This window comes from Chelonia mydas, chromosome 6, assembly GCF_015237465.2.
Source record: "Chelonia mydas isolate rCheMyd1 chromosome 6, rCheMyd1.pri.v2, whole genome shotgun sequence".
Classification (NCBI taxonomy): Eukaryota; Metazoa; Chordata; order Testudines; family Cheloniidae; genus Chelonia; species Chelonia mydas.
Window position 1 is genome coordinate 28,780,960 of NC_051246.2, and position 12,512 is coordinate 28,793,471.

The window sequence follows — 12,512 nt, forward strand, 5'->3', positions numbered from 1 at the left end:
GTTTTTCTTCTGTGGAATCTTGAAGGGTGGGACAAGAAACACTATCTAAAACTAGATTGTGGGCATGTCTTCACCGCAGAGTTAACTCCAGTTGTCAACATTCTCTTACTCCTCTCAAGATAACCTAGCCCAAGGGAAAGCAGCCGTGTCCATGCTGGCACGGCTCTTGTTCATGTATGGCACTAAGACTTCAGGGGACATATCCCATGGTTCTTTGAGCGGCAATAAGCTGATCTGATCTATGAATTCTTTCACAGCAAACTGCAGGAGAATGTATCTCCTTTCTGGGCGAAGGGACAGGATGGGGGGATTGTAGGAGGACATTGGAGGGCTTAGCGGCACTGGAGCGGAACTAGCCTGTGTCCATGCTACAGAGCGATTGTGACAGCCGCTGATGAGTTGGGCTGATGAGTTGTAGCCGACACACCCTGATGGGCAGCAAACTTGAGATAAAAGCATCACCACATTTCACTTATTGGTTTTGTGGGTGGACAGGACCTCAAGTTAAGGGTAACGCGTAAGTTATAATTAGGGTTATCAGCACTCTAGGATTGCCCTGGAGTCTCCAGGAATTAAAAAATAATCTTTCATTAAAGATTATGTCATGTGATGAAACCTCCAGGAATATGTCCAACCAAAATAGGCATCCCGAGTTATAATTCGAGTTAACTTTGTCATGAAGAAACTTTGTTTGGCCTAACTAGCCATGTGATGGAGTCACCCCACACCTCTGTACAGCTTCATTCAATCCGCTCAGATCCTGGCTTCAGTTGTGAAATGGAGAATAGCAGATGCATTCCCAGTGCTCTTCTGTGAGCAAGTGGGTGGGAGAAAGCAGAGAGTGGGTGGAGCCAGAGCTTTGACCTCTTCTCCACTGATGGCCTGACTGGACACAAGGAGGTGAGTAATGCACTGCAGTAGAATACTCCCATCTCCTGTTGCTTCAGGGGAGCACTGGAGGAATTGTGCCGCAGGGAGATGTTTCCTGGGGGGTTGCAGTTTATCCATGAACTCCTCTTTTGTTCAGGGCTGTGCCTAAAAGTACAATCCTGCCCCTAGAAAGTCACAAGGGAATCTCCTTGCATTTTGCTCACCTGGACACCATCATGTGCAAAGAAAGACTTAGCGTCTGCTTCCGTAGCCAAGTGGAGACAGGTGGTTTTGCTCCAGTATTGGTTTTTCCTCACCAGTAAAGCAAAAGCTCGTTCCTCACTGTTGTGATAGCATTCACTGAATAGCTCTGCCAAGCGAAGGAAATGTAGAGCTGTGGGTCTGTCATGGAAAATACATCTGTGCATACACACTGGGGCAGGAGAGAGAACTTGTATATTTCTCTTGGGAAAAGAGTCAATATTCAGGGAATTGTGGTAAAAATGATTTTGAAAATGTCTCCTTAAATGTAAGTGTTTACAAAAAGCTATTGCAGAAATCGTTCATCCCCCTTAGGTGCCCATTCATTGCCCCTTTCTTGACTACATGATTTCTTCTCAACCTTTAGTCTGTTTAATTTTTTTCACACCTATTTGACTTTTTATTTATATATTGTCCCTCAATTCTTCCACAGATGACATAAAAGCCTCTTTTACAAGCACACAAATACACATTAAAGGCCCAACTGTGAAGCCACTTCATATGCAGAATTTAATGCAGTATCCAGCACAAACCAAACTCTGGTAGGTTTTCTTACACACTGAAGAACCTGATTCTTCAAGGTGCCAAGCGCCGTCCACTCCCATGGGTAATCCAAGGGAAACGAGGGTGCTCAATATCAGGCCTTACCCAACTAACCATGGTTTCAAGCCACAGACATGTTGCACACCAACACTGGCCCTTTTAGGGCAAAATTCTTTAACAGGAGCTGGCCTTTGGTCTTAGTGCTTGGTTGCTATGGCAATGGGCGCACCAGCAGAAGTAAGTCACAGTGTGCTCATTGTGTCTGGGTTGGTTACTGTGTCTGTCACTCTACTGATCTCTCATCCCCTCCCCCCACCCCCACCACTCTAGAGCATTTCCTGTCCCAGCCTTCATCACCTCAATCACTTTGGCTTTGCAATGTCACTGTTTTTTGAAGTTGCCTTTCTATAGTTTGATATGAGTTTATTTTGCAGCATCCCTTGAATATGCTCACTGAAGTACATATCGTTGTCAGGACCAGATTAAGACTTCTAGGCACTGTTGGTCTGATCCCAGGCCAATGAAGTTAATCGAAAGACTTTCATTGATTTCAGTGGCCCTACAGTCCTTTGTCTAGGACTCCAGCATTCATGTGATTGCACCAGAGTCTCTGTTCTGATTTTAGAAACAAAAAAATGTCTAGCCCTCATGGTTGCAAAGGCAACCTTGAAAATGTGACCCATGTGTAAACAGTGATGTTTGCCTGACCGTGCTCATGCTAGCACTCAACTGAACACACTAAAAACAGTAGTGTAACTATGATTGCACAGGCAATAGCCTCAAAGACTAGCTGCCCGCAGTACGTACCAAAGGGGTCTGGGCAGGTTTTCACTTGGCATGGCTAGCCCAGGCCGCCACCACTGCCCAGGCTACTGGGGTTATGGTGCTATTTTTGTTGTGCTGGCTCAAGCGGAGCTAGTGCCAGTACATCTACGCAACCTGCAAATCACACCCCCAGATCCAAGTGTAGATGCAGCCAAAGCCTTGTTGCTCTAGGGCCCTGCCAACACCACCTAACAGAGAACTCTGTGGAGGAGAAGAGTGCAGCAGACCTGGCTCACCCCCTGTCAAACAAACCCAGCTGCTGGCAGAAGTTCCAGGGGACCCATGTGATGCCACACTTATCTTTCCCCTGCTGCCACCACAGATGCTGCTGAAGGAAGGGAGACGTCTCCCTATGGCACTGCCTCTCTGGCAGGCGGTGCCCCTGCGATCAATGCCGCAACTACAAGGTCAAAGCCATGGGGAACATTGTGCGCCAGGGTGCCTAGGGCCCTGGATTGCTCAATCCGGTCCTGGCTTTTGCTGGGATCTGTCGTGTATCCTTGATGGTGATTATTTTAATTCTGGCTGCCATTTGGAATGTTAAATTAAATCTAGCAAGCTGGTTGGTTTCACGTGTTCAAAATCTTTGCCTTGGCATCTATGCAGCTGCCACAAGGCTGGGGAGTAAATCTACAGGGCGCTTGAACTGGTTTGAATAATGAACTGACCCAAGCTATCGAATAGACTTCCAAATCCATACTTAAAGCTTTTTTGAGGTTTGAAAGTGTTTCAGCTACCTCTTTATTTCATCTGCCACTTCCACACACCTCTGTACTTCCTGCTTTAGTCTAGGATCAGGAGCTTTAAGTTATCAAAATGCAGTGAGAGAGGATGTTCTTACGGTATTTTCAGCTTGGGCAACACCAGCAAGCACTGGAAATCTTGAGAGTCTAATTTTGTGAGGGCCTTGGGACCATGATTTAGAGAGACAGAGACACAATGATAAAGCCAGGGTTAGAAGGGAGAAGCAGCTTCCCCATCCCGGAGATTAGGAGGGGCTAGTGGGTGTACCCACTTCAAGCGCCCAGCAGGGGTCCTGCATTTTTGTGTGTGTATTTCAGAGAGTACTTTGAACCTGAAATGGCCCCACTTAAATTGGGGCTGGCCAGTTTCCTCTAAAGCCTTAAAAATCACAGGGTAGAGCAAAAATAATGGTTTAAAATCTTATAATTTATACATTACTCTTGTGATTTTGGCGGGGAGGGAGGTGGTTTTGACTTGTGATATCTGAATGCTTGGGATTGGCAAAGCTTCAAAAGGGTTGGGGTACTCATAGGAGCGTGTCTGTTATTACTTTAAGATGTTTTTTGCTAGCTGGTCTTCCAGTGCCATTCACATCTTAAATATTTGATAATGATCTTAAAGACTGCGGTTGCTTACCCAGAGCGAGCTGATCATACTTGGCTTCTTTCATCCTACGGGCTACTTCAGCCTCTGTCTCCAGTCGGGACATGTCCTTGAGAATCTTACAAGCTGCCAAAGCTGCAGCTACACCTTCTTGTCCCTAGAAAATGGAAAGGGGATGGGGGCAGCCTACGATAAATATTAATGATTCTGAATGATGGGAATGTCACCGTTAGAGCTGGTTGAAAAATGGGGAGGGGATTCTGTGGAGAACTTTAAGTTTTTTTGTTTGTTTGTTTTGGTTTGTTTGGGTAGGCGGCAGAAATACAAGCAACAGAAAACTTGGGCTGAATTACTTGATTTGGAAATGCTGTTGCAGTGCCTCATGGGAGTTGTAGTTCTAGTACCTCTTTCAGACTAGTGATTTTTGGGGTCATCTCCATGGTTGGGAACCCAGCTGGAGACCCTTTAAAGGGCTCTGACTTTCAGACAGCAGGGAAGGGCCAAGAGGAGAAGAGTGACTTGTGGAAACAGAGAAACACATTTCCTCACAGATGCAGAGCACGAGTAATGGGTATGCTGTTGTGCCTCCACCTTCCCCATGGTGCGAAAACCAAACACACAATTAACCCACTGGAAAAGGAACAAAATGTGAGGTCAGAGGCAAAGGGTCACTGACTACCCAGAAGACAGTGATTAAAATCAAGGGCCAGATGCTCATATTGTGTTAATCAGCAGAGCTTAATGGAAGCCAATGAAGCTGCATTGATTTATACCAGCTGTGGCTCACACCATGTTTATGTAACTTTTGGCCACTACCAGCCTGAGCTACATTCACACTAAAGCAATTCAGAGGTGAAAGATTCCATAAAAGTCATATCTCATGTCTTGAAGGACAAACATATATATCTTAACTTCATAACTGCAAGACTGAATATACTAATATTTCAGATCTAAAACAAATGGCTAATAAGTGGCCTAAAGTAGTTATATTTTGAAGCTTACCATAGCCCAAAAATAGTTCGCCATCTTGTGCCGGTTTTGAAGTACAGCCCATAAAAATAAATCCCTCCAGGGATTCTCACTCTTCTGGTTCATATCCAGGAGCCCAGGTAACCGTTTTGCATTTGTTTTATCCTAAAATACATTTTTAGAGAAATTTAAAATCTGATTTTATAATTTCATTTTATATTTTTAATATATTGTCAGATATGTCTGTGCCAACTACATAATCCAAGCAGCAAATCAGCAGTGTGAGGAACTTTCAAATCCTTTTGATCTTCCTTAGGATCAAGAAGTAATTAATTCATTCTGTATACTGAATCAAAGGGGCCTTGTATCCAGGATACAACCTAATATGTGTGAGAACATTTGGGGTGAAATCCTGGCCACACTGAAGTCTATGGCAAAACTCCCATTGATTTCACTGGAGCAAGGATTTCACCCTCTGTGTGTAATATCATCCAAAAAAACCCTCTGTGATTAGCTCATCTAAACTGGACTTGAATTATACCAGGATCTGCATAACTGGGGCAAAGAACTCAGTTTCAGGGTAAACCAACAAAAGGTATTTTTATTTAAACATTAAACCAGTCTCAAACCTGTATGCAACAAGAATGAGCGCTGGAGTGCTCCTTCTTTTTTTAGTCCAAGCACCAGCTGCTCAGCCTCACTGCTTCTTACCTCACATGAAGAATAGCTTAAAATAAAATGCAGTTTATTCTTCAAATATTTTGAGGATTTAGTCTATATAAATAATCATGCTGAAATTGGGGTGGACAAGGTCTGTTAGCTATTTTTGTTCCCCCATCCATAAAAGAACTGGGAAGTTGTTGGCATATCTACTTGAAATTCTGCTAGAATTTGTAGTTTAGCGATCTGAGACCTACAGAATTGCTGATAAACCTGAATCACTGATCATATTTTTTGAATCCCTGCATTCCCTTCTATGAATCCACCCCCACACTTTGAACTTAATTCAAGATACAATACCTTGTAGTGGGTGGGAGGGAGGGATGGGGGCATAAAGAGGAATCACAAAATGTTTGCAAAAAATCCCTCCCTTTTTTAGTCAAATATTAAAAATTGGAAGATTCAAAACATTTTAACGAATTTTATAGCTGGTTGAAGAAAAGACAAAATTGTCTAGTTTCTCCAATTCTCTGCTCTGCCCTCATTTTCAAAATGCTGGACAGCTGTAAATAAAATCAGAAAACAGAGAGAACAGAGGTTTAATATGTGAATCTTAACTGTAACTCACAGCTTTCTTCTTGCTTCCTGGCTTGACCTCTTGATAGAAACCTTTACATGCATCATGAAGAAAATCCTTGAGAACTCTAGAAACTTCATAGAGGCTAAAGAGCGGGCAGACGTCCATCATTTCCTTATGTTGTTGACCCGTGATCCCTGCTAGTGTCAGCCTGCTTTCCTCATGTTTCTTCAGCAGGAGTGCATAGAGGAGGCATTTCCGAGAGATAGAGCAGTAGAGTCTCTGAAGCCGGCTGTACGTCAGGAAGTCATACATGTTGGCCCCATTGTCGATAAATAACTTTACAAATTCTGGCTTATCATTCACCAGAGCATCCATCATCACTTCCTCGAGGTCACAGGACTAGATTTCCATGAAACACAAAAGGGAATATTTCTATTTTACGAGTACTGCTGAAAGCCATGGGGGATTAGGGTTGGGAAATTAGACTTTCACCCACTGTTTAAATCCAGACCAGATCAGCACTCATTGAAATTTGTTACCACCAGACTGATGTGAAATGAAAGAATGGCCTCATATCAGGTCTTTGAGCATAAGTGTGTGCATAATGGAAAAACTCCATCACAATTAGTATTTATGGGCACCCTGTTACTATTGTATGTATATTTGTAATGCGGCAGTGTGTAAGAGCCCGTCATGGACCAGGACCCCATTCTGCTAGTTGCTAGACAAATACAAAACAAAAGGATGCCCGAAGGGCTGTTGGCAGTTTCGGTGCAGTAGCCAAAGACAGAAGGGGTACGGCAGCTGAATTTTCCGTGGCTCTTTAGATATAATCCTCTGTAGTCAAGAAAGACAGAGGCAGTGTGAGGACAAGGCGCATTGCCACTTCCTGTGCTTACATGGGGAATTAGAGAGGGCTTTAGTTTCTAGTACTACTGATCGGGTATGTTTCACAAGCTACATGAAAATCTTGTCTGTCCACGATAGGATTTATGCAACTACAATCTGAGCAAGTAGAGTCTGGTACCTTCCATTCCACGTCTCCATTGAATATTTCACTTTTAGCTATGTCCACTCTATTCCAGGCCACTGCCAGCTTCAGTTCATCCAGGTATTCCTGAGCTTCCTGACTGTGACTTTTACAGGCTGCCAAAAACAGGAAACACACATACATTCAGCAGTTGACTCTACGTTAAATTGGACGTTAAATAAAGTTTAATCAAAGTGTGACTATAATGAGACCTCTTGTTCAGTTATATCAGATTTGCGGGTTACCTACATGGAAATCCCTCACACTTTTATTTTTCCCCCTTACTGGACAGACAGTGGTCTGAAAGTTTACATCCACCTCACATTTTGAATGTTGTTTTCTAGCCAAAAATCTCTCTCACACATGTTCTTGGGCCTTTAAACTGAATCATGTTCTTCAGAAGAGGGTATGTTTGGGAATTTTTTAATATATTAACTCACAGGATATGGAACCCCTCCCTCCCCATGTTGAACCTGGGATGATCCAACACAAACTGCAATGGATGGCAATGCTACTATAGAAATCTTTCAGAAGAGAGAGTGCAGGCTTCTTGTCGTAAAACTGGAAGCTTCACTATGGAAGCTGAGTTTGATGTGTGGCTTCTTAAAATGTCTTTAATCAGAATATACAATCGCCAACACGTTTCAGTTCCTCCAAAGCCTATTATTTCTAAGAGGCATGAACAGCAACCATGGATCAGTTAATATACTATACAATATGATAGCGAGCATTACATAAAAAAATTCCACCACATCTAGTGTGATCTGATAAAACCTATACCCAATTGTCCCTGTTGCATCATCTACAAGCAAGCTGAAAACTGTACATCAAACAGGAACACTGATCAAGCTGCCCACTTTGCTTGCTCCTGTCTTCAAGAATAAGATACACTTGATATTAGTTCTCTGTTTCCCTGGCCATTGTTGCCATTTTACTATTGGTCTGAGTTAGTGGAAACGAGATTTTTGTAAATACGGAACCCAAGTCCTGCATGTGAAAATTGATCAGGCTTTTCTTTGATGAAAGCTGCTATTTGTGCCACTGGATTATCACATTAATTTTGTGTAACTGTTTCCTTATTGGAAGAGTGTTTTTGGCTCCGAATGGAGGCAATAGCATGTTTATAAGTGAATTTTTGGTTTGTGTTTTTTTCCTCCATTTGAACATCGGTGTAAAAACCACATCCCAGCTTTTTGGATGTTCGTGCCATTCACCCATCGTGCAGAGCATCCTGATTGCACAGAGTTTGTAGGAAGATTTTGCTCAGACTAAACTGTATAGTTAATGTAGAATGAGATTGTGGCTTGCTTTTAAGTGCTCATGCAAAGAGGCCTGGGTATGTAAAATGCCCTGCTCCCTTGTGTAGACTTAGACTACCCACATCACGGCTTGCCCCATGGGAGGGAAAGCAGCTTCCGTTGAGCTGTCCCTTCCCCTCCAGGTAGGCTGAGAGTGGGTAGAGCCTCCTTGACTCAATTGTCTGCCATGTGCCCGCGAGTGTTTCTAAGCAGGTAAGGAGGGGGAGCTGGTAAACTGTGCCATGGAAATGGGGGAGGGGGGAAGGGGTGCAGACTACTGTACTTTTCCACTGGAGACCCAGTTGTGAGCCTGAGGCACAGGTTGGCCTCTGGCCTGTTCCTGGAGCAGTGCCACCATGAACTGCCCCTTATTTAAGACTTGTGGTAATTCACCATCTTTCCCTTAACTTCTTATATAATTTAACCTCCCTCAAACTGTAACTCCTTGTCCATCTAAATTTTAATGAAAAACCCTTCCATTTAAAATATGTAACTACAAAAATAACCCCCATCATTTGAAACAAACTCATCTGAACAGATTGTTTTATGAGTGAGAGAGTTGGCTTGTCTATTTCTTCCATTAGAATATTTTGAAAAAACTGAAATATAAGTTTTTTTTAATAAATTTTTTTTTGTTGAGTGGGAGACTTTCTTTATCATGCTATTATTAGCATTGAAGGTCTGACCTAAAGCCTACTGAAGTAAATGAGAGCCTTTGTATATATTTCAGTGGGTTTTGGATCAGACACTTAGGGATTTTACTGTTTCACATTGGAAGCTTGACTTTTTCATAATTCACTTTCTGGCCAAATTTTGTCCTTTCAAATTTAAAATATATTCTAAAAATGCTCCCTCTCACTCTAGTCTTAACATCGTAGTCTCCTGACCTCTGAGTACATACAAAGTGCACGTGGTGGAGCAAAACACAGGCACAGTTAGCTCTCAGGGATGAACACTGAAAATTATCATGCAGATAATCCCAGGTTAGAAAACAAAATGGGAGCAAATCTCAAATACAGAGTTAACAGATCTAGTAACTATAAAGACCAGCCAAAAGAGATTCTTACCTTTGACCAAAGCTTTCAAAATGACTGTGTCTAATTCATCTGAACCTTCTTGCTCAAAACTGTGCACTGTTAAAAGATGCTGCTGGGAAACAATGTTCTGAATCTATGGGGTTGAAACAAATGGTTTTATTCTTCATCCTATCATTACTGTTATTATAGTTAGGCCTAGAGGCCCCAGCTGAGTTGACATACATAAATGCATACACTCCTTGCCCCAAAGAGCTCACATCTTAAATAGAAAAGGCAGATTGTGTGGAAGGAAGGGAGAAATTTTTATCCCAATTTTACAGATGGGGGAACGGAGGCACAGAGAGAACAAGGGTCTTGCCGAAAAGGTCCCACAGCAAGTCTGGAACAGGAAAGCTGGTTCTGTTCCCAACCCTGAGTCCCAGTGTAGTAAGTACAAGACCCTTCTTCTCTCCCATTCTAGACTGATCACAGCAGTTCTGTAGCTCGTACATATAGTGCAGTGGGTTTTAACCATTCCACCCTTCCATTCCATGACTTGCCATCTTTCCTCCCATTAGCTCTTTCCTTTCTTTAAGGCCACAATCTCTAAAATTGCTCTGTGGAAAAGCTATCACATGTTGATATGCAGTCAGCGGGTCAACAAAATGCTTTATTTTCCTCCTCCCCTGAGCTTCTTTGCCTCTCGAGTTTCCTACAGTGCTGCTACCAAGACTTTAAGACATTATGCTACTGCATGCATCCTATGGTGATGATGCCCTAGCAAGCTTCTCCCTGACAGGACAGACATGTAGAACTTTAAAACTGTGGATTACAGTAGAGGAGGTGATCTGAAGATCAGATTCAGCTGAATTATACACTTACTAGTTTATCTGGGAAAGAACATTGAAGTACATACTATCCCCCACATCTTGATTGTAAAGCTCACTGTCCCTGCAAGCAGAACAGTGAAATTGTCCCTCTGATCTATGAATTTATATGCCTTGTGGGTTTTATTCTTTTTTTTTAAGTTTATTTTTAAGAGTAACTGTCATTGTTGCTGTTGGAAAAGAATGGGGATGGTGGGAGTAAAAAGGAGTGGTGAGAAGCAACGGTCCATTCACACACATCCAGAATCTAGGCTTCCACTCGGCAGCTGCAGGTCATGAATTGGGTCTCGTCTTCCACAGCTGCAGAACGTCTGCAGCTGCAGAGCTTGAATCATGTGTTTCGTCCTCCAGAAGGACGGTGGGGGTCCCATGCAGTGGCTGTTACTTGCAGAAACTATTTAGTGGAGGATAGACCCCTAAGTGTTCAACTGAATTACTAAGCCAAAATAAGTATGCTCTCAATTGAATGCCTGATTCTGATCTCAGATACTTTTTTGTGTGCCATTAATCTCAGAGCATTTGTATCTCTCTAGCATATTTTTGAGCAGCCTCCCAGCCATTCTGAATATGGGCAGTGGGTACCAGATGAACTACCTCAAGTACAAATATCAGAGTTTGAGAGTGTGATACATTTAGTATATTAAACCAGTTCACTTACTGTTGCTGTCAACTGGAGAATGTCCTTCCATAAAAAGTTTTCCGTAGGGAATTTCTCTTTAAGTTGCTTTTCAACAACTTGTGGCACAATAAGCTGTGGCTCATTCACTACTGCAGCTAAGATGTCAGCTGTACCCCCAGATCCTGCTATGATAAGCCAGGGAGCAGAGTTTTCCAAGCCCCTGCAAATTCTCTGTGGTTTTAAAAATACATTTTAGAATGCAATTATGGAAAGACAAAGATAGCCACTTAACTATATCCTGTTCCACCATTCTCTTCCCAGCTAGCTAAGCATCCTGATTTGGGTAACCAAGGTTTAAAAACATTCACTCTCTGGTAGCTTGATGTAAAATCCCCATTTTTTAATCTTGGGGACAGAATTCGCAAGAAAAAGAGAAGCATTCCATGGGAACTCCTCAGTGAGGCACAGTAATCCTGCTGAGGTTGACTGCAAGTTCTGTAAAGCAGAAATTTCTTGAGGGAACACTACATCTGGCTACTCAGCATCAGCTATGAAACCTGGCAACTGGAAGTTTTTAAGAAGGCTGCTGAAAACATCCACCAAGAGTGGCCTTTATGCTGAGTTTCACAATATCAGTAGATGGGAAGAGCCGTGTAATCACAATGAGGTGCAGGGGAGGCCACGGAAGTTGTATCCTTTAGAGGTTTATAACCATATTATCCTAGCTGAAATAATGGTAATTCATTACCAGCCATTTTATATTGTGGGGTATGTGACAATCTCATTAGATGTTCAGACCTCAGTGCCAGCTCTCCTCCTGCACTTAAAAAAAAACACATGAGAATCCCTGACATACATGATTGTCTACAAGTGATAGTGATGTTAAAAACAACAATCGGCTATTCATTCCCAGCACATAGGTGAGCCCAGAGCAACACCATCCAGTCTTTTCTTGGTCTCCCAGTCTTGTTCTCTAAAGATTTCAAAAGAAGATCAATAGGTTTGCACTGCAAGGCTTTCAACAGCAACAGCAACCATGCAGGAATTGCTGCCATATTTAGCTTATAAAAGAGAAGGTTAAGAGTTGACTTGATCAGTGTATATGGAGTGAAGATCTTGGATACTTGAGGGTACTTTAATGTAACAGATAAGGGCTTAACAAAATCCTGTGGCTGGAAATTGAAACAAGAAAAGTTCAAATAGGAAACAAGGCAAAGACACACTGCCAAGGCTGATTCCCCACTTCGGCACTTTGAGTGCAGAAGGTGGGGTCTCGCAAGGATTTTTAAAAATTAATACTGGCCACTCCAGGCTTATATTAAACTTCCAAGCTTACAGCTTTTCTCTGATCTTGGGTGGTGGCAGCATCTACCCATCCAAGTGGAAAAACCCCTTTGAGGACCCAGGAATGTTCCCCTCAGAATTCCTTCCTATGGGGTACCCTCAAACCCTTTCTTCCCCCCACCCACCGGGAAGAGCTGAGAAAGAAAAACAAAGGAAATCAGCTGTTGCTACCAGCTAATTAAACAACATGTGCACAAACCTCTTAGGACACAGAACTCCAATCCTGTCCTTAAAAAAGGTAAATTTTTATTTAAAAAAAAAAA

At 42.6% G+C, this 12,512-nt stretch overlaps 1 protein-coding gene across 1 annotated transcript in view; it reads right to left on the reverse strand.

Moving 5' to 3' along the window:
• TRPM5 (transient receptor potential cation channel subfamily M member 5) overlaps positions 1-12,512 on the reverse strand; it is a 59,411-nt gene that overhangs the window by 27,873 nt on the left and 19,026 nt on the right. Inside the window, exons 7-13 of the mRNA XM_043548745.1 lie at positions 10,945-11,136; positions 9,451-9,553; positions 7,083-7,201; positions 6,104-6,454; positions 4,849-4,980; positions 3,880-4,003; positions 1,095-1,240 (exon numbers count right to left, since the gene is read on the reverse strand). Of these exons, the coding sequence (XP_043404680.1) occupies positions 1,095-1,240; positions 3,880-4,003; positions 4,849-4,980; positions 6,104-6,454; positions 7,083-7,201; positions 9,451-9,553; positions 10,945-11,136 (1,167 nt within the window). The remainder of the gene's footprint in view (positions 1-1,094; positions 1,241-3,879; positions 4,004-4,848; positions 4,981-6,103; positions 6,455-7,082; positions 7,202-9,450; positions 9,554-10,944; positions 11,137-12,512) is intronic.